Genomic DNA, 21,039 nt, shown 5'->3' on the forward strand with positions numbered 1-21,039 from the left:
GTGCACCCTCAAAAATAATGAGTGCATGATGCCCCTGTGTAAAACTGTAACATTAATATCCTCTTTAATACATTTACAGCCATGCCTTATTTTAAGTACAGTACAGATTTGATTGTACATCATTTTAAATCCCTGTATAGCCGATGTACATTTCTTTCAGAATGACTGTAATGCATAAAACGTGAATAATTGCTCTTGAAAGATTGTTTTCTTGGCAGAGGTTTATTGGGCTCCTTTCTCTCAGCTGCACTTGAAAGGAGGGCTCTTAAAGAATGGGTGCGAGAGGAGGGAGCAGGGCAAAGGTTCTCCGATTTCAGCTTCATGGGGGGGAAGGGGTGGATTTTTCTTTTCGAATGCACGCTCTCCATTCAGTGCTGCATGGACTCAGACTTGCGGCCCCTGGATCAGTCCGCACAGAGCTTCTGCAGGAGTCTTGAGCTTCATTGTCCACCATTCTGGACTAAATGCTTCATGCCTGTCACTAGGAGAAAACACTAAATTCAAGCGATTTCTCTTCCACTCCTTTAACACCGCATGTCTGCAGTTTAGATATGATCCTGTTGGTGGATTCTAGGACTTTACTGCTATTTGTGGCAACACTAGTCGCATTTTTGGCCATTGTCAAATGCCAAGAGGAGGATGACCGTGAGTTTGCCCACCATTTTCTCATTTTACGCTCAAAAGTTTCAGAAACGTTTCCCTTTAATGCACTTGTGCTGTAAGACTTTTTAAATCTCTTTAAACGGCAATTCTTGAATATATTGCATAAATTGTAATGAAAGATAATACTTTGCGCTCTGCCAGGTTGAAAGTCGCGGGGCAAAGGTATTGAGGAATATATGTGTACAGTATTTGACAGTGCTTTTATTGGAAAACAAAGAAAATAAGCCAGACCAAATAAATATTTTCTGTTATAAGGGGAAAAAAAAAGAAAGAAAAAGACATGAGAGGAAATCGGGAATAAAAAAAACGCCTTCTCTTTCATTTATTTAGTCTAGGGCATTTCTGAAGTGGATTCATAGCGCCTGGTCAGAATGTGTTTATATTGAAGCGCAGACTAACGAACAGCACTGAGCAGCAGTCTGAAGGTATTCAGGGTATTTCATCCATCAGGACACCTGCGGGACATTCCTAAAGCCTTCAAACACACACACACACAGCGCTGATTTATTTACTTACTCATTGTTTTATTCTATCATTCTTTTATTTATACATTGCTGGCTGAAGCCCTCCTGATGGCCTGGAGGCTCAGCTGGTCAGGCCTGTAAAAGAGTGCATTCCTCTGCTGTCAGGGGCCACCGGGGCAAATCCAGGCTTGCTCAAAAGGTAGATGCTCCAAACACTTTCGAATTATCATTTTGAGCTGGAGGGATTCAGAAAGCACTGCTTTTCTATTTGACTCATCCAGAGCGCTGACTAATTGTGAAAGGTCCAGAGGTGTATCAGTAGTTGAAGTCAGCAGCGGTGGGCCTCTGCCAGAGTTACTGTTCCATACAGTTAAAGTGCTTCCATCTGTTTTCTAAATTACCCAGGGGATACAATAGTCCAGGGAAAGCAGGAAAGACTGTCTGGCGAAAAGCTATTGGAAAAACATGAAAAGGACAGAGGCAGCTTTTATAATTCAGCAAGCCACATTCCTTTGACCATATTTTGGAATTGTAGGAGTAATAAGCTCACCAGTAAACAAGTTGCAAGATATTTCACAGTGAATTTTTCAAAATGGCAGTAAAAATAACAATAAAATAAATTTGAAAAGAAGAAATTAGACAGGGAGAGAGAGAGAGAGAGAGAGAGAGAGAGAGTGAAAAGAAACAGAGCAAAAGCTAACAACTGGGTTATTGTAGCAGAGAGGGATATGAGTGTTTCCTTAGAGTTCCCCATAGTGAGCAGGGTCACAGATCGTCTGGGTCGCCAGCTCAAAAGCCATTTGTTAACCCATCAGTCATGGCATCATTTTACGTACTGTAGAGGCATCCAAACTAGCATATGGATGTCCTAACCTACACAGAAGTTGAAAAGAGAGAAAGGAAAGACACAATCCGAAACCAGAGACCTCCCTCACCTGTGTCCAATTTGGAGTTTTCCTCCATTTTCCACTTCAAAAAAGAAAAAGAGCTCATGGTTGCGTTTCTGTAGCTCAAGACAGTAGAGCAGCGGATCTAGAACCAGAATAGAAGGAAGACTGATGAAGACTTTTGTGAGGAAGGTCTGAAGCGTGTGTGTGTGTGTGTGTGTGTGAGTGAAAGCTGTCCGTTTTCCGCTCTCTCTGGCATATTTGCTCTGGCAGCGTACAGACACACACTGCCAGAGCTGTGTGTTTAGAATAGGCAAAAGCTTGTGAATTGCTCAGTCTTCACTTTTCAGAAAGGTGTCATTCATCGCCATATGAGGTCTGTTGGAATTTACAGAAAATAAACAGGCCTGTAAGGTAAACAAACAGTGCTTATTTGACTACCCGCAATCTCTCTCACTGCCCCGGTTGTCTACAACTGCCTGTGATTTCATGAGCTCGAATAACCTGCTACTGACTGAATGAAAAGTCATTTGAGTATATAATGTGCTGTGTTTAAACTGAATCAGGTGATATTAAATTGAACAGCATTTCATCTTTTATTCACAAAGTTTCATGTGGTATCAGGAATCGGGGCAGCTTGTGTGTTTTAAACAACCTGGAAGCGTCCCGGCTGAGGGCAGTAAATCAGGCCAATGTCGTGAGATTTGAACTGCACTTTGAAATGACTGTTAATTAGCTGGTTTCATTGATATTAGTTTTGTGCTGCCATCTTGTGGTGTGCATTTGAATGAGCGTGACAATGCAATAACGGGATGACAGCAAAGACAAAAGCACTGATCCTGTGCACTGAAAATCTAAAATGATGCACTTTTTAATGCTTTCTACTGTATGCATTCCACTAATATGATTTACCTGAGTCATGTTCCACTAATCATGAAGCTTATTTGGTTTGGGATTTCAAATCCAAATCATGGATTTAATGGCCTTTTAATGTCATTTTGACAGCGATTCGTATGTTTTACCTGAAGCGCTGTGCTTTAACTCTCCACCCACTCACCCAGCCACCTCCCGCTTCTTCTTCCTCCTCCTCTTCCTCTGCTCACGCTCCTCACAGAAGATCCAGGCAGCTGTACGCAGGACGGCCAGTTCTATAGGGACAAGGACGTGTGGAAACCAGAGCCGTGTCGCATCTGTGTTTGTGACACCGGCGCGGTCCTGTGCGACGAAATCATCTGTGAGGAGCTGAAAGACTGTCCCAAACCCGAGATCCCGTTTGGGGAGTGCTGTCCAGTCTGTGCCGCTGACCAGCCTTCCTCCCCTGGTCGTAATTTATTTATTTCTTGCTTTTATAAATAAATTACATTTGTATTCATATTTGTTTGATGGATTTTTTTTTTTTTTTTTTAAAAGCATCTTAAAAATTCATGGATGACTTTTTAAAAAAATGATCCCAAAACAACCTGGCAAACAATTTGAAATGAGAAAAGACTAACCCTAGTGAGACGCAGTGTTGGCTTTGTCTGGAATGGATATCAATGGCGGCAGGAGTGTGATGGACACATATGGGAATCATTTAGAGAGAGCCTCATTTGAACAGACATGGTATAGAGTTTCATCTCTGACTTAATGTCATGGAAGGAACTTTATATTTTGAGTGATTTCTCTTGGTCACCTTTACAAAAGTTCCTCATTTCTTTACAAAGAAAGGAAACAACAAAACAAATCTGGCATGAGTCTGTATTTGTCTCCATCTGCCTTTACTCGTGTTAGCAGTTATGTACATTAGGGTTTTGAGTTAAATCTAATGTTGTTAAATTGATGTTTATTGCATAGTTTTAGTGTCATGTGTGTTACCATGGTGGTGTTTTGTATTTGTGCATATGACACACATATACAAAATGTAATCTTTTTTTTTACTTTAAATTTCACAGATTTATTTATTTATGTATAAATTTTTTTTCCCTACATTTTCACAGTGTAGTTAATGAGTCTTATTTTATGGATTCAAATGAGACCAATTCAAGTTTTCACGTAACTGACTTAAAAAAGTTATGAACAGTTTGGAAGGAGAAGGGGTAAAAAGGAGACTACTGGGCTGCATTTCCTGAACGCATCATAGCTTGAGCAGATCATGGAGACCATTGGTGCATATGAGAAAACGTCTCTGAATACACAATCTGGCGATTTGAATAAGTGGAGCCGGTGCATCAGCCTCCCGCCGCTGACATCTGCTTCAGATCAAAGCCCTTACTGTGTTTTTCTCTGTGTTTGCTATCATGTCCCGTGATCAGATGTGAACGGCACACCAATCTTTGTCTGTCACGTTAGTGGCAGGTTGTAGTTTGCCCTCAGTTCATGTATGGGTAAACTGTGATCTTTTCTTATTATCTCTCTAACTCGCAAGCATTATAATGTCAGATTTATCGTCAAACCTGACATTATGACCTGTTTAAAGATGCTGGGGTGGGGGGGTTAAGAGGGTTGACCCTTTTGGCTGAAAAACCTGTGTGTTATTGTCGGAATATACAGGTATGACATATTTTAGATCTATTACGAGATGCAGCGAGGGTAAACGACAACGGGCCACCAACGTCTTTAAAATAACAGTACATTTACGCTGAAGCATTAACGATTGTTAGGAGTTTCCAATACCGTTCCTGGAGGGTCTCTGTCCTGCAGAGTTTAGCTCCAGCCCTAATTAAAGACACCTGAACCAGCTCATCAAGGACTTCAGATTCACTAGAGACTTCCAGGCAGGTGTGTTGGAGATGTACTCTGTAGGACAGAAACCCTCCAGGATTCCGGATTGAAAACCCCTGATTTATTTGCATACTGTCAGCAGCTCCTCTGCTCCTCTTTCATTACATTAATGTGCCATGCAGACAAACGCTTCAGGTTAATCAAATCTTTTTGTTTAGCCAGTAATTCTTAAAGTAGGAATACAGGTAACCTAAATGTGCTTCATGACATTAATGAGCGTTACTTTGTGACATCACAAAATAGACAAAGCTAAGCTTATTGCTACTCAACTTATGCACAAAGAATGTAACATAATCTTTCACTGTTAAGTAAAACTAAATAGTACATCTGATGTTTTGATCTTGGTTTGTGGCAGATTCACAACAGCTGAATGCAAACAATAGCATTATAATTAGAACAGTCCAAAAATCATGTAAACAGTTTCGAAAGCACCCTTAGTGAGTCGCTTTAATCAATTCTCACTAACTCATTACATAGCAATTTGCGGAAACAATCATTCTGGCTAAAAACCCATAGATTTGTGCGCATGTCTGAACATGTAAGTCACTGGTAAACAGAGAACTGTCTCAGATGATGCCTGTGGGAATTCAAGACAAAAACAGTGAAATCATTAGATTCATAATCATTATAAAGTGCCTGAATACATGCATTGGTTCCAGCTGCACTGTTTACAGTGAAAATATAGTCTATATAGAATATCGAAGCTCTGACAGTGTGCTGCAGTTAGAAGTCTTCAAGACTCCGACTGTGATGGTGGAATCTGTACTGGCTGAAATGAATGCAGTGGATATGACCGCTTCTTTTTTTGACCAGTAAAGTCATTTTCGATCTGCCAACAAAAACAGAACTTAGGTTTGCTTTTACATGATGCTCTTTTAACACTCTGTTTTTTATCTTTCACGCCGTGATAATAACAGGCTTGCCAGGTGCTAAGGTGAGTCTGTGTTTAATGTCTGTTTGAAAGTGTTGTAGATTATGATTAAGTCTCAGGTTCATCCTGTCTAGAGATGCTGTGTTTGGTCTGAAATGTTAGTTAATGTGTGCATGTGTGTGACATAGAAGTCAATCTCTTAGGCCATGCTGTCTCTGTACTGCTGTATTTTCAAGATTAATCTGAATAATGCCATTGAAGATGTGACCGCAATAGCATAGTGATTTTGAAAGGGTCATCATTTCTTGCTTTTTTAAGGAAATATTTTCTCTAATGTGGCTAATATCATCATTTCCCCATTGTGCAACAGGGACAAAAGGGGGAACCAGGAGACATAACAGATGTAAGCTTCAGACTTTTATCAGTGATGTGTGTGTGCTGTCACTCGACACAGTTGAGGTGTGTGTGTGTGTGTGTGTGTCAGCTACTTCACCCTGAAACTGCCACAGTGATCCATCAACACGGCACTAATGAAGTCTGACAGATTTCTGAGTGGATTCTGTGGATTTGATCTTCTTCTCGTGTTTGTTTGAAATGGTAGAGCCTCTCCCAGTAATTAACACTGATGCTCTGTTGATTTTTCCCCCAGGTTGTGGGACCGAGGGGACCAGCCGGTCCTATGGTACAAATACTTCTGGCATTCTTGGGATTCTCTAGGTTTGCTTTAGCAGTGGTGTTGCAGCATGCTTAGAAACACACACCATTTACTTTCTCTCCTTTACCAAACAGGGACCACCAGGAGAACAAGGGCCGCGAGGAGACAGAGGAGAGCAGGGGGAGAAGGTGGGCTCCACTTCCTGTCAGACTTTCTGTTGTGCTTCAGGCTCCTCTTGTGATTTTCTCTAGACTGACAAATAAATGAAGTGAAGTAGACATACCAGGGCAGTACACACAGAAAACAAGACATTTTATAAGAGAGGAACATATTTGTTATGAGGTTATTTTCATGAATTAATCTCAAGATCTTAATTAATCTTAAGTCATTTATTGCATTTCTCTGTCTCTGTCTTTAGGGAAATCCAGGCCCCCGTGGCAGAGATGGTGAGCCGGGGACCCCTGGAAACCCCGGCCCTCCTGGACCGCCTGGGCCAAACGGACCTCCAGGCCTCGGTGGAGTAAGTATTTGTGAAATTTATAGACACAGTCATTCTCCATATGACTATAAAAAAAAGGGACCTAAACCACAAATCAGATGATACTCACCTACTGAAATGCAATGAAATATGAAATACGCTGTCAGCTGATTGTGTCAGGAGTGAGCAAACACAGGCAGATTAAGGGTGAGAGAAATAGGATGAAAAAGAAAGGGGGGGGTGAGAGTTTGACAGATGCCACATGTCCTTTACCTGCATTCAGCAGATACTCTGACAGCAGAAAGAGAAGAGAAGAGCTTTTCAGACTGTGGCAAACACTTTACCTCCAGCGCTTCTTCTGTTGTATATTAATCAACCTCTGTTAATGAAGTAGCCTAAGGAGAATGTAGAGCTCGAGCAGACAGCAAGCCACATGTCTGTATCTGTGGAAAGTATTTTAGGCATATGTGGGCTTGTGGATTGTATTACCGTTTTACATTTTGACGATGCTGAATGATTTTGCTCTTTTTTTCAGAACTTTGCTTCTCAGATGGCTGGTGGATTTGATGACAAAGCTGGAGGAGCACAAATGGGAGTGATGCAAGGACCAATGGTGAGCGTCACACCTGAACGTTTGCAATGGCATCGCTCTATAATCATGTAATTTTGCTATTGAAAATTGTACTGCATAGAGCTGGCCTCATGTTTTGCTTAGTTTACAATTCATAGTGTAATAGTCTGATTCTAATGCATCTTGTTCTCATTTTGTTTTAGCAGTAAACACTAAGGGTTAGTGTAAAATGTCACTGCTCATTACCAGCGATTCTCAATACAAATATATGCTTCGTTGTTAGTTCATGTTGGTCAATGCATTAAGTACTGTTAACTTACTGTAAAGTGTTACCCTTTTTTTCAGCATTACTGATGTTTGATTATGGTAACACTTTAGATTAGAGAACACTATTCACTATTAGCAAGTTGCTTATTATCATGCATATTACTAGCATACCGGCTGTTTATTAGTACTTAAAAAGCACATATTAATGCCTTATTCTGCATTAGCATATTTTAGATTCCTTAATCCACCCCATATCTAAACTTAACAACTACCTTACTAACTATTAATAAACAGCAAATTAGGAGTTTACCGAGGCAAAAGTCATAGTTATTTGTTAGTTAATAGTGAGAATTGTTCAGTGAACTAAAGTGTGAGCTTGATTATTATTGATGACATGATAGTTCTAATCAGCTGCATTCACACTAATGCACAGATCTCTTTGGGTCAAACTGTATCAGATCATTTGTCCCATTTGTTTACAGCTCTTTGAAGCATCTGTATTTACATTCATTTCTTATCATAAAAGCATTTTGAGATTTGCATGTAACCACTTCAGACAGCATAAACGATGCATTTGTGAGGCATTTGGAATGAAAAACACTCAACACCTCACAAGTGCAGCACTGAGCAAAAGCTTGGGTCTTCTATAAATCATATCCTGTGCAATGAAGCCTGCAGTCGCCCTAGCAATTCACTTCGACCTCTCCGAACTATATGGAAGTTTAGATAATTGTTATAACTGTTAGATAATAGTTTTTTTTTATGTGTGTTTGTGGAATTGGCAGAAAGCAGATGAGTTGAAATCATCATCCCCATATTGACCCTATTGGCCCATCATAAGGTCAGATCAGTGAGGCCTACGATCAGTCAGTTCCAAAATCAGGAGATTTTCATCACAGCACAAGAGTTAAAAAATCCCACCCAGTTGACAGCCAGATAAAACCAGAAAACTAGTCACATTGATGGTTTCACAAGCAGTGAACTTCACAAGCGCTTGCTAGCAGCTGAATGTATGTTTTGAACTAGAATGCTGTTGTCATGACCAGGTACATGAGGACTGTAAGGGCTGAAGGTAGACTCAATAAAAACGGATTTGATTATCTTGCTTAAAAATTGAATTAGCCCATTCAAAAATATGTAATCAAATTTAATTTTTTAGCTAAACAGGTTTTCTTAGATGCTCAAACCTTAAAAATGTTAGGTAGTGCATTAGTGCAGTCACACTATGATTACGCTGCAACACTTTGGTATAGTGGTATTACAAAGAAATTGAAAAGAAAATTGCAGACTACTCTTAAGTAGAAGTTGTGTAGGATTATATTGAAAGTACATCCACAGAAGTATTTGAGAGATGAACATTATAGGGAAATCGGTTTTTTAAAAGTTGAAAAGGGATAATTTTTCTTAAATTGGTGATAGTGTATAAGATATTAAAGAAAAGTGCTCCAAGGTATTTGTTAGAATATTATGTACTTGTAAGAGAGGTTCACTGTCGTTCTACAAGGGCAAGTAGTAATGATATTTATCCTTGTAGGTTTATATTTTTTATATACTAGCTCTGTTGCCTGGAATAATTTACCTGGGTGTATTAAACAGATACAAGTTGATAGTATTTTTAGAAGGGAAGTTAAAAATGGCTTTTTTTTACCATTGATTTATAGAATTTAGTTTGGTGAGTTTATGAACTGGATGTTGATTGCACTCCATTTATGATTTGTTTGTCCATTGTTGAAATACCGAGGACCACAATGAAAATAAGCCTATGGCTTTTTTGTGTATATTATGCTCAACAATTTTGAAATGTGTATGAATAAGTCTTTATGGGCTTTTTTGAATTATGTTTAAAATTTTGTGAAATAAAACAAACAAAAAAGTAATTAACAAAAGGAATATAATTTAAATGGATTATTTTAATGCTCTTAAACTTATCTAGATGGCTCCCAAAATGTTACTTTTTTTCTCAGCATGCAAACATCTGAAAGTGTATTTGTGTGTACTTTGCTGTTTGTCCTGATTGACATAAAGAGATTCCATAAGCTCCACGTTCAGCCTGCAGACGCCCAGTGATGTGACGTGCAGGAACACAGAGTGTTTTAATCGTTCCAGGAAACTCCCACTGCATTAACTTATATATCCGTCTCTTTAAACAATAAGAGTCATTCAGGAGCTCGGCCCCATTTCAGTTCGTGTCGACTGAGATTTTTCTGTGGTTTCAGGAGAAGCTACCTAAATGCTAGTAAATACTAGTGCATGCATGAGTCAGCTACGTTTAAAAGTAACACGTCAAATATTATCACAAATACTCAAATGCAAAAGCTCCTCAATAAGAATGAAGAAGAAGCTCTATAATTTGGAATATCACCCGCTTCAGAACCATTATGATTAGTATCTGTTTGAGCATGGCTGATGTTTTTTTCTCAGATGAATTATTATCCTGCAGTGGATTCGGTGTGTACTGATTGACGCTTTTCTTCATGTCACTGGTGAAAAAGCTTGGAAACATTTAATTGGTTGTAAGTCACAAGGCTTCAGAGCAGCTAAGCTGATTTCCTGCATGTGAAGCTGGAGTGAGTGTGTGGATTTCTCTAAGTGTTTCTGCCTCAGCGAGTCGCTCTGTTGTCCTGAGGGCTTCCCATGAACACCAGCAGACACCACACTCTCAGCAGATCGCACAAAAGCACATTAGGACAGCACAGCTACAAAACAGCGTTTGCTCAACGGCAGTGCCGTTGTGTGTCCTCATACTGTATGACTGAACGCATTCCCTGATTTCTGTTGTTATTCTGTTTGTTCTTCAGGGTCCGATGGGTCCTCGAGGACCACCAGGCCCCAATGGATCTCCTGTGAGTGTATTTCCTCCATAAACACCTCATCCATGTGACATATGCCATAATAAGTAACGACACAGCTGTAAAATAGAGTCAGTGTGTTTTTATTCTGTGAAAGATGTGCAAAAATAGTGTGTGTAAAATGATACTTTGCTTCCCGAAGATAATAATAACATACCACACACGCAGGTTAGCACTAGTAACTTTCATCCTCTCTGTAAGCCGTAGGGCTTTGTCCTCATTCTACCATCATGCAAACAGATCATTCATTTCATCTCTTTTCTTTACACAGAGAATATGTTTTTGATTTTTTTCTTTAAAAGTAGAGTTTTGTTTTAAGTGAAATAATGCTTTCTTGTTATTAATTATATTGTTTATATCAAGGGCTACATGAAAACTAAGTGATCTTGGAAAAAGTTTGTCTTTATACACAGACTCGTCCTGTGTTTCAGGCAGAAGCAGCTTTTGCTCCAGCAGTCCAATAGTACTTCTTCTCACTGTACACTTACTGATCATATAAATATTGTTTCTGGCATGAGACTGAATGCACCGTCTGTGATGTGAATTCGGTCTCGTTTTTGCTGCAGGGCCCACAAGGATTTCAAGGCAACCCTGGAGAAGCCGGAGAGCCCGGATCCTTCGTACGTATCCAAAAGACCTGAAACGCCCTTCATAAAAGACCTCATTACTGACCATTACACTCAGTCTCCCAGTGTGCAAATGCCACTTCATTTAGCCATAATAATTCTAATTGAAATAAGCCTCTAGATCTTGTGTTTAGGTCAGCGAGGTGCACACGGCTCGCTGGACTCGTTTATGTATTTTTGTAATTCACAGACCACAAAATCAGCACTGAATACACTTCAGCGTTGTTCTCACCAAGCATGGAGTTTTCACTCGTATCTCAAATCATTCACATGTCCCATCCTCTCTAATCTCAGATTTCTGTTTTCTCTCGATAGGGCCCAATGGGTCCTCGTGGCCCCTCTGGTCCCCCAGGAAAACCAGGAGATGATGTAAGTACTCTCACGTCAACATCCAGCGGCGCGTTTGTTAGTGTGATTGACCTGCTTACACAGTTATCTGATTCGTCCTCATAGCGTAAATGCACATATACTCTTTATGCACATAGTAAAAGAATGTGTTCTGTAAAGACAAACAACCAAATCACCCACCCAACGCTTTCTCATCGGCCCCTCTTGAAACGTGCGCCAAGGTGTTTTTCTCTGTTCTGGCGTCTCCAGCTGTTCTTCTCTTCAGACTCCATTCCTTCCATTTCTCTCGCCCACATCACACATGACACACACACCGTGCTGAAAGATTTCTGTGTCTTAAAGTCACTGGTGTCAGAACAGCAGCAGATGCCTTTTAAATTAAGTTTAAATAATCGATTTTACTGCACTGACAATATTGGATGAGAACAAAAATTGAACCGAATCAGGATATTATATATTATAAAACTTTTTATTTCAGCTACTTATCAAGGCAACAAAAATAAAAACTGATAAATATTAATAAAGATTATAATTGTATCTCAGTGATACTAAAATAACATTGAATTGAACTGATCTGAATAATGACAGCTGAAACTGAATTTTTTTCCTAATTGATGAATAGACAACATTACTGCTGTTATTTTACTTTTAATCACTGTGAAGCAATCTGTATAGTATAAAGTGCTTTAGAAATAGATAAATGTGAAAAAGCATTTCTAAGCATTTGCTCACGGCCAACTGCGGCTCTGATGTTGAAGCATGAATGCAAATCTTTCATTTCCTGTTGGGTTTGTAGTTACACTTTTCTGCCACAAGATGACATTTGAGTACAGTAGCGCTCACTCGAACACGTTGTGCTCAGAGTTTCATTTTAAGCTTCATGTACGAAATCACTCTGTTTCACTTGTAGGGGGAAGCAGGCAAAGCTGGGAAAGCTGGTGACCGTGGACCTCTCGGGCCTCAGGTGAACCATTTTAAATTAAAACAGTGTTAAAGTGCTTTATCCATGTGAGAAGAACAGCGATGCAGTGACTGCTGCCCGCGGCTCTCAAGCTTTTGCCCAGATGTGAGACGCTGCTGTGGCCGCAGGCCAGAGAAAGAAAGAAGAGACGTCTGAATACTTCCACTCGCCTCATACCTCTCTCTCTCTCTCTCTCAACACAGGGAGCTCGTGGATTCCCAGGAACACCAGGTCTACCTGGAATCAAGGGACACAGAGTTAGTGCACTTTTTCATCACCTGATCTTTTTGTGGTCAGTCTCTTAAGGCCAGACACTACAGGTGAATAGGGTAAACACTCTTAACTATTGACTTCCCCAGGTGCTTGATCACAGTACATTAAAACTTACAAGTATTCCAAAACTCAATTTTCACCAGATTTTTTGGGGGAAAATAGTACAAATCAAATGTTATATGAACAAACCCATAAATAAAACCCTTCAGAATATAGACAGGAAAAAAATGTGTATGGTTTGGTGTATGTAAGTGCTCATGAAGTGGAGAAAAATATCTTTAAAGATATGGACTGGAATTTAAATCTATGGATGCAAATATATAAAGACTGATAAAATAAACACTCAAATGCATATTTTGGATGTTTCCTTTACACTAGTATGAAAGAAGACTTGTTGTAAAAGCAAAATAGAACAAAATCTCAAAATCTGACCAATGCATGAAAAAGCAATGGGGTCATTCCGTGTCAAATTTCAGAAACTTTCTCAGCTTAGATTTTGCTAATATTTTTTCTAAAGAAAGATAAATGTGTATAGTGAGGAACACCAAAATATTAAATGTCACATGTATATTTATGGAGTAATGCACTATTGTGTAGAGGGGGGTCAAAAAGACAGTTTTCATCTGAGATTCAGAGCCAAATTACAGGATGGTAAAAATGACTTCAGAAAGATGACAGCATCTTGATGTTATTTTTCCACAGATATTAGCAGCTCTATTAGTAAAATCTGTTTGCTTTGTTGCATTATGGGCCAATGGTGACAGTTCAAAAATAGGGAAAGAGCACTTTTCAAGTTCTTTTCTCCAAAGTTTGCATGTCTGTAACTCAAGAAGTAACAAATATATCTTAATGTGCTTTTAGACATTGGGTCTTAACAAACTTTCCTTTTGGCATCTTCATATTTAAGGCCCTGTATGGTTCATTTCTGGATATATTGGGATCTCAATGTGGACCAGGGGTAAACTGTTAAATTGTACACATTTTCAGTGGTCAAAAACCAAATTTGGGTCACTTTACATAAAGATGATACTTCTTTTCTTTTAAAGAGGAATATTTAAAATGACAGTAATGACATTTAATAATTTGGCTTTCCTCACTATACATGTTCATCTTTCTTCAGAAAAAATATTAATAAAATAAAAAATTAGAGCCGGGGACCTCTGGTTGAGTTGAAACGGAATGACCCAATGGTTTTGCCTGTAGGGTCTCACCTCAGCACTGTAGTAATGTCATCATTTAGCATCATTGTGATGACAGTATCACTGAAATGTGTTGATCTGTGGTGTGTTTGTAGGGTTATTCAGGTCTTGATGGTGCTAAAGGAGAGTCCGGAGCCACTGGGTCAAAAGTATGACTTTCACAAATCACATTTCCACCATTACATATATGGGTAGTTCAGGGTTTGATGCTCGGTTCGACCCATCTCTCTCTCTCTCTGTCAGGGTGAGGCCGGGTCTCCTGGAGAAAGTGGTGCTCCTGGACCAATGGTAGGTGTTTGCGCTCAACTGCTGTCCTGTACAAATGACTGCAGCTGTAACTAGAAACCTCAGTTGTTTCTCTGGAATACATTTTTGTTCCTAACACACATGCAGCTGCAGTTTGTTTTAAACACCTGAACCGATATCAGATTCAAACAAACATCAGTACACACACAGTAAACATTTCATTTCTCCTGGCAGCGTGTCAGAGTCAGATCATCTCAAGCTCTCAGACGTTGTTAAACAGACTGCCATGGGCTCACGCTCATCAGCATATATGAGACAAGAATGAAATAAAAGATTGGCTAACCTCTAATTATTTGAAACTAAACATGGATAAAACTGAGATCATTATTGTTGGAACCCAGTCACTCACTAGCACTCCTAATGACTTCTCTTGTGAGACAGCTGGTACTCTTATTAGATCATCTTGTATTGTTAAAAATGTACGTTTTATTTCCAATTCATCTCTCTCCTTTCAGGCTCATATTAACTCTCACCAAATCAGCATTCTTTCAATTACGCCACACTGCTCACCTCCGTCGTTTCATTAGTGTCAAAGATGCTGAAACCAATATAGATCGTTCAGTGTTGCTGCACCCAGACTGTCAGTCTCTCCGCTGTGTCAATAATATGTCTGAATTTAAACTCACCTGTTCTCTGAATGTTCTCATTTGTAAGTTATGCCCTACATCCCTTTGTTTTCTGAATGTTATCTTTCGTATTTTACGTCCCGTTTTCTCATTGTGTTTCATTCAAAATTTTCACTTGTACTAGAGTTTGTCAGTTTTGTTTATTACACTGATGTTTTTCTTTTCTAATTGTATCTTTACTGTAAAGCATCCTTGAGCACTGGAAAGGCGCTATATAAATAAATCTTATTATTATTATCATTATCATTAGGAAAGTGAATAAATATGGCATTACAAATATTGCAACCAAATTTCCCCCACAGGAAAGAGCAAACGCACATGAGATCTCTTAACAACTCACAGACAGTAATGAGATCAAATGGAGACTGTTTCAGTATCTCAAACTGTGCTCAGATCTCAATATGAACATGATCTGAGCTGCTCTCTACATCCCACTATTGGCATCTGAGACAGTTCATATTCATTTAATAAATGATTTATTTGTGTGTGTGTTTCTTCAGGGCCCACGTGGTTTACCTGGTGAACGGGGGCGTCCAGGATCATCCGGAGCTGCTGTAAGAATCACTCACTTCTTCGTTAACCTTCTTTCTTTCTTCTGTAGCACACTGACAGATATTTGATATTTTATAAATGTATTTCTATATCTGTCTCAGTAGATAATAAGTTAGTGTCTGCGTCATGTTTTCCTCTTGTCATGTTTCTGACCCCAAATTTGCACTACCGCACTGGTTGGCTTGTTCTGCCTATGCATCTCATTCTCAGACGTGGGAAGTAATCAATATGACGTACTTCTTTTTGTGCGTTAACATTTCTAGCCACTGTAGTTAAATGGAACAAAACCAGAATCTGTCACACAACAATAGTACAGCAGCATATGTTAATATGAGTTGAAATATACAGCATCTACTTTACAGTAATAAAGTCATTGATTAGATTAGTGTTTCGCCCTCTTCTCGCAATGGCTGTTGACATGCTGATCCCACAAATCTATATGCTGTGTCTCTGATTATGATAATAAATGATAATAAAATGATAGCTAGTATCACAAGATGAAGTGTTTCACCAAAACGCTTGTGGATTCTGTGAGGATGTTGATCATTTGAAATGTCTGTGGTGTTGTGTTTGATCAGGGTGCTCGTGGGAATGATGGTTCACCCGGCGCTGCTGGTCCTCCTGTAGGTTTGAGGCTTCATCATCTGTTGCAGTAACTCTGCATGAATGTTCATTTTATTTGAGGATTGTTCGAGTAACTGAAGCACTGTGTACAACTCGTGTTGTTTGTCTTAACAGGGTCCAGTCGGTACGGCTGGCGCTCCCGGTTTCCCAGGATCCCCCGGTGCTAAGGTGTGACGTCTCCTAATTCTTCCTTTCTCTGACACAAATTAGACGTTATCATAGATATATACAAATAATAATAGCAATTTGCGAATGTTTTGAGAAACCGTCGTATTCACCATCAAATATCACATCAGACTGTAAGGTCATTCAGATTGTAATTTTTCTGCTATTTAGACCACTTTTTATGACCAAATGAATACAGATGAATGTACAACCCAGGCTCTAGAAATGACATTTGAAAATGTTGCTGATCTTGAGAAGAAATAGTCGTGTGTAAGCAGTATGTATCATGTTGTTTTTTTCCTTCATAGGGTGAAGCAGGACCTACCGGAGCCCGTGGACCTGAGGGAGCACAAGGACCCCGCGGAGAGTCTGGTGTCCCCGGATCTTCAGGACCTTCTGGACTCTCTGTGAGTAACCGCTAAAAAATTACTATTGTCTTACTACAATCGAGAATGACTAAAATTACTATATTGTTCGATCACCATCCTCACTGTGCCCTTGAACGACGTCGGAGGCCCCTCAGGTTACTCCAGAGGTGTCGTATGTCACTTTGGATAACGGAAACATTCTGCTGTTGACATGGCCAATTAAATGAAGTTACGCCCTGCAGATGCAGCATGACTCTGACAAGTGCCGTTGATGATTGACGTTGATGTTGATGACAACACCATTTCTCTGCAAGAAAGAGCAGAGGTCAAGATTTGGTTTTCTGGCATAAGCTGGTTTAGCCTGACCAGATGAATGGTGTCCAAAACCTAAACTCTAAACTGTTCAACTAGACCAGCCAAACCAGTGGAAACCATCATGGTGGGCAGAGTTTACTCAGCAGTCTCAATCTTACATTAAGTTCCTTTTGGATTTGGACATTTAATTTCCACCAGCTGATGGTTTAAAGAAGAAATATCTGTCATTGATGCCACAGCTCAGGATGGACGGCAGTGAAGGGTGCGGGACTGTGTGTTCCAGTCCATGTTTTCTTGACGTCATTTTCTCACAACTCCAGAGTGATTCGTCACATGACATTTACAGCTAAGATAATTGGCTCAAAGGTTCTGAGCAGTGAATGTGATCATAATGGATGGATCGCTACAGGTATTATACAGGCATTAAATTGGACTGGACAGTCAGAGAATACATGAAGACTTATTAGAGGCAATCAGCAGAAGACAAGAACAGGAAATCAGATTCAGAGAAAAGCACACAGTAAGCACAACAAGACACAGCGACCCCCCAGTGGTTGATGGGAGAAAATTGGTTCATTTTGTTGTGTTGCTGAATTGAATCCATTTTATTTTGACTTGGTAATTCTACATTTATGCTGGAGTTTTGCTGAGGAGAGACTTAACAAAAATAGATTAAACAAAAATATTACTGCTTAAACTGTGTAGGAGGAAACACCTTTGTTCTATTCTTCACGGTGACTCTCTGACTGTGTGCTCTCACTCAATCTGCAGGGTAACCCTGGTACTGATGGCCTGCCCGGAGCCAAAGGATCAGTGGTACGTACATGTGCATGTAAAGAGCCATAAGATTTAGTGTATTTGTGATCCACTGGGAATGAGCTGTTCTTTAATAGTTCATCTGAACATCATTCCTGTTTCAGGAATTTTTGTGAGAAACACTTGCATTAATTTGATTCTCTCAAAGCAGCACAGTAGATAAAGTGAGGGACTGGAGTTCTTTGTGATCCTGTTTTCACACACTCATTTGTGTCGTCTCTTAGGGTGCTCCAGGCATAGCTGGCGCTCCTGGTTTCCCAGGCCCTCGCGGCCCTCCTGGACCTCAGGGAGCAACTGGACCTCTGGGGCCGAAGGGACAGTCTGTGAGTTTCTGTGTTCATTTCAAATGATCTTCCACCAGTGAGTAAGGGATAATCTTCAGTCAAGCATTCTCCTCTGCAAAATGAAGCCAGACAGTTATTTAGCAAGAATGACTGATTGACTGTACATTAAACTCCTTTAGACTACTTTAAATTACTGAGTGAGTTCTTGTGGCTTCATACACCGTACGCAACTGACCAAAGCAAACACAAAACCATGACATCATCAGGGACTCTTATGATAAGTGTATCAGAGTGTGTAGATGAGCTAAACTCTCCAGCTTAGAGATGAGTTCAATGTGACAATGTGATAAATGAAGTATTGCCCTGTGCCATAATACACACTTAGACATTTCACAGATCTGTTTTATTTAACACACATTAAACCTTTCCAGGGTTGGTTGATATGACAATATATATATATATATATATATATAGTCTTATTGTTTGTAATTTTGTTCTTATTTTTATTAATGACAGTATTTTTGGTGTTGAAAAAAAAATAACTATACATCTTTATAGTGAAAAAAAAAAGACTTCTAACCATAGACCCTACAATCACATCAGGAAACTTCATTCAGAACATCTTCTGGTCTATTTCTGAAAATGCTGATAATAGATGAGATCATGAGAATACATTTACTAATTTGTCTGACTTTGGTGTGTGTTTGTCTTTAGGGGGATCTGGGTCTCGCAGGGTTCAAGGGTGAGGCCGGTCCTAAAGGAGAAATTGTGAGTTCTGTTCCTTACATTCACACTAGAAGTTATTCATAGTCATTTAACTTCATAAATAAAAACTTCATAATCTGCAGCACTGTATTCTACAAACAAAGCTGAAATACAAGGAGCGAATGGACTGTAAACACTTCTTTCATAAAGAATGTTTGCTAACTTAAAGAAATGTCATATGAACATAATTCTTAAAGTTTACATTTCTTTTTAACATGTTAAAATGTTACTTTTTATATATATATTTTTTGAATTATATATTTTTTTCAGAACAAGGTACATTGAAAGTATTCAGTGACAAAAACACTTTCATTCTTTCATTCATTTTTCACTTTTTCTTCCCATAAATCCCCATTCCAATATAACCATCTCTTATCTTAAAAAAACAACAAAAAACAAATAAAAAAAGGGAGAGGGTGTCAAAGAGGGAGGACTACATTCTTCTCGATGTGTATAATGAAATGATCCCATGTTTTGTAGAACTTTTTAAAAATAATTTAAATTAAAAGTAACTAATCTATTAATTTTACAGTCCGTAGCATTTAAACCTACTATCAGTGTGTTTTTGTGCTGTGTATGTGAATGTAAAGGCTTTTAGCATATCTGTCAGAGATTGCAGTGTATGGAAGTTCAGCAGCTGGCTAGTGCTTTACGTGAGTTAAATGTGTTGCCTTACGGCTGTCATAGTTAAATGGAAATGTGGGTTTTAAATAAAGGATGGTTTGTTTAGGGTAACGCTGGGCCTCAAGGTGCCCTTGGCCCTGCCGGAGAGGAAGGGAAGCGAGGACTCAGAGGAGAGCCTGGTGCTCTTGGACCCCTCGGGCCGTCTGGAGAGAGAGTAAGACACAGCTTCTTCTTAATACATAAGAACTTCATCTGCTTTTCTTGAGTCTTTGGTACCTTCTATACGTGACCCATACGAGGAAATACACGGAGGTGTTAATCAGCTCTCTTAAGGACAGTTTAGATTGGTTAGATTGGGCTGGTGTAGTTCTTTGAGATGAAGCTTTATACTACATCATGTTATAAATAACATTAAACAAGGACGACATGTTTTCTGCAGGGAGCTCCTGGTAATCGAGGTTTTCCTGGACAAGATGGTCTGGCTGGTCCAAAGGTGAGATGCCTCACATGTTCGTAATTCATATCACACGTACAGTCTTTCAGGAAAAATAGCATTTTACTGTTCAGAGATCATGTTAAGAAATTCTGGTAAATAAGTTCTGGCAATGTGCCTGGAAGAGAAGTAGCGTTACCAGTAAATTACTTACGAAGTAAAGTTCTGACAGCTGTGTTTCTCATGTCGCAGATGAAGGAAATGCAGTATAAAGGTAATTTCCGGTGATTGACATCAGAGAGTTTAGCGGTATTTTGGTTCCGATGTGTGAATGGTATCTTAACATTTGGCAGAAAGGGCAATTCAAGAATTTTACAGCAATCAACGAGATGTAATGTGTGACGGTGGCTTTTGTCAAAATGTCTTCCGCCATATGCAGCTCCGTGCCCTTCAGTCTAGACTCCATTTTACTACATTGCAAACAAATGATTAGTTAGCACATGGTTATGAAAGCATATCATGTATTACTTGATGACAGCATGAGTTCAGTTTCTGCCATTGTGTGGCGTGTGTTTGTGCTGCAGGGCGCTCTGGGCGAGCGTGGAGCTCCAGGAGGGTCAGGGCCGAAGGGAGCCAGCGGAGATCCTGGCCGGCCTGGAGAACCGGGTCTGCCTGGTGCACGGGTAAATCAGTCGATCTGTCTGCAGTGTGAACTCAAACAGGTTTGATACTGATTTTACATGCTTGTCATAATTCTGGCTATGCAGGGTCTGACGGGACGTCCAGGTGATGCTGGTCCACAGGGCAAAGTTGGTCCCTCTGTGAGTAGACGCTGTTTTACACAACTATTTTGTTTATATTTTGACAGTCTGCTCTTTAGATGTCAGCCTTAGACATCACAATGTACATGGAAAAAAAATAGTTGGTGAAGAAACTCAGACATTGCTTGTAAATCTTACAAATAATTACAAAGGAAGAAGTGGCAAGTGACATGAAACTTTGAAGCAGAAAGACGGAAGTAGACTTTTCTTCTAAATCTGTACTCCAGTAATCTTTGTTTTATTCAAAACTTGGAAAAGTAGCATAGTGAAATGGAAAAACATGTTCTTTGTGAACCAGCTCTTAGTCTGTTAAATGCCTAAAGTTTTTTGGGAAGTCGTGGCCTAATGGTTAGAGAGTCGGACTCGTAACCCAAAGGTTGGGGGTTCGTGTCTTGTACCGGCAGGGATTGTAGGTGGGGGGGGGGAATGGACAGCGCACTCTCCCCCCTTCCATACCACGACTGAGGG

At 39.6% G+C, this 21,039-nt stretch overlaps 1 protein-coding gene across 2 annotated transcripts in view; it reads left to right on the forward strand.

The window, feature by feature from the left end:
- The first annotated feature begins 377 nt into the window (after nt 1–377).
- The window catches only part of LOC107715436 (collagen alpha-1(II) chain-like), a 45,595-nt gene continuing 24,933 nt past the window's right edge, over nt 378–21,039 (forward strand). Inside the window, exons 1-26 of one of the 2 annotated variants that reach the window (XM_016521581.1) lie at nt 378–645; nt 3,129–3,335; nt 5,692–5,708; nt 6,016–6,048; nt 6,295–6,327; nt 6,435–6,488; nt 6,719–6,820; nt 7,314–7,391; nt 10,415–10,459; nt 11,032–11,085; nt 11,407–11,460; nt 12,350–12,403; nt 12,604–12,657; nt 13,968–14,021; nt 14,116–14,160; nt 15,305–15,358; nt 15,935–15,979; nt 16,095–16,148; nt 16,454–16,552; nt 17,600–17,644; nt 17,869–17,967; nt 18,643–18,696; nt 19,424–19,531; nt 19,757–19,810; nt 20,335–20,433; nt 20,518–20,571. In XM_016521581.1, coding sequence (XP_016377067.1) covers nt 552–645; nt 3,129–3,335; nt 5,692–5,708; nt 6,016–6,048; nt 6,295–6,327; nt 6,435–6,488; nt 6,719–6,820; nt 7,314–7,391; nt 10,415–10,459; nt 11,032–11,085; nt 11,407–11,460; nt 12,350–12,403; nt 12,604–12,657; nt 13,968–14,021; nt 14,116–14,160; nt 15,305–15,358; nt 15,935–15,979; nt 16,095–16,148; nt 16,454–16,552; nt 17,600–17,644; nt 17,869–17,967; nt 18,643–18,696; nt 19,424–19,531; nt 19,757–19,810; nt 20,335–20,433; nt 20,518–20,571 — 1,743 coding nt within the window. In that variant the 5' untranslated portion in view covers nt 378–551. The remainder of the gene's footprint in view (nt 646–3,128; nt 3,336–5,691; nt 5,709–6,015; nt 6,049–6,294; nt 6,328–6,434; nt 6,489–6,718; nt 6,821–7,313; nt 7,392–10,414; nt 10,460–11,031; nt 11,086–11,406; nt 11,461–12,349; nt 12,404–12,603; nt 12,658–13,967; nt 14,022–14,115; nt 14,161–15,304; nt 15,359–15,934; nt 15,980–16,094; nt 16,149–16,453; nt 16,553–17,599; nt 17,645–17,868; nt 17,968–18,642; nt 18,697–19,423; nt 19,532–19,756; nt 19,811–20,334; nt 20,434–20,517; nt 20,572–21,039) is intronic. The other variant, XM_016521582.1, reaches the window with a different exon arrangement.

Source organism: Sinocyclocheilus rhinocerous, unplaced genomic scaffold (genome assembly GCF_001515625.1).
Source record: "Sinocyclocheilus rhinocerous isolate Xijiao unplaced genomic scaffold, SAMN03320098_v1.1 scaffold2465, whole genome shotgun sequence".
NCBI classification, from domain to species: Eukaryota; Metazoa; Chordata; class Actinopteri; order Cypriniformes; family Cyprinidae; genus Sinocyclocheilus; species Sinocyclocheilus rhinocerous.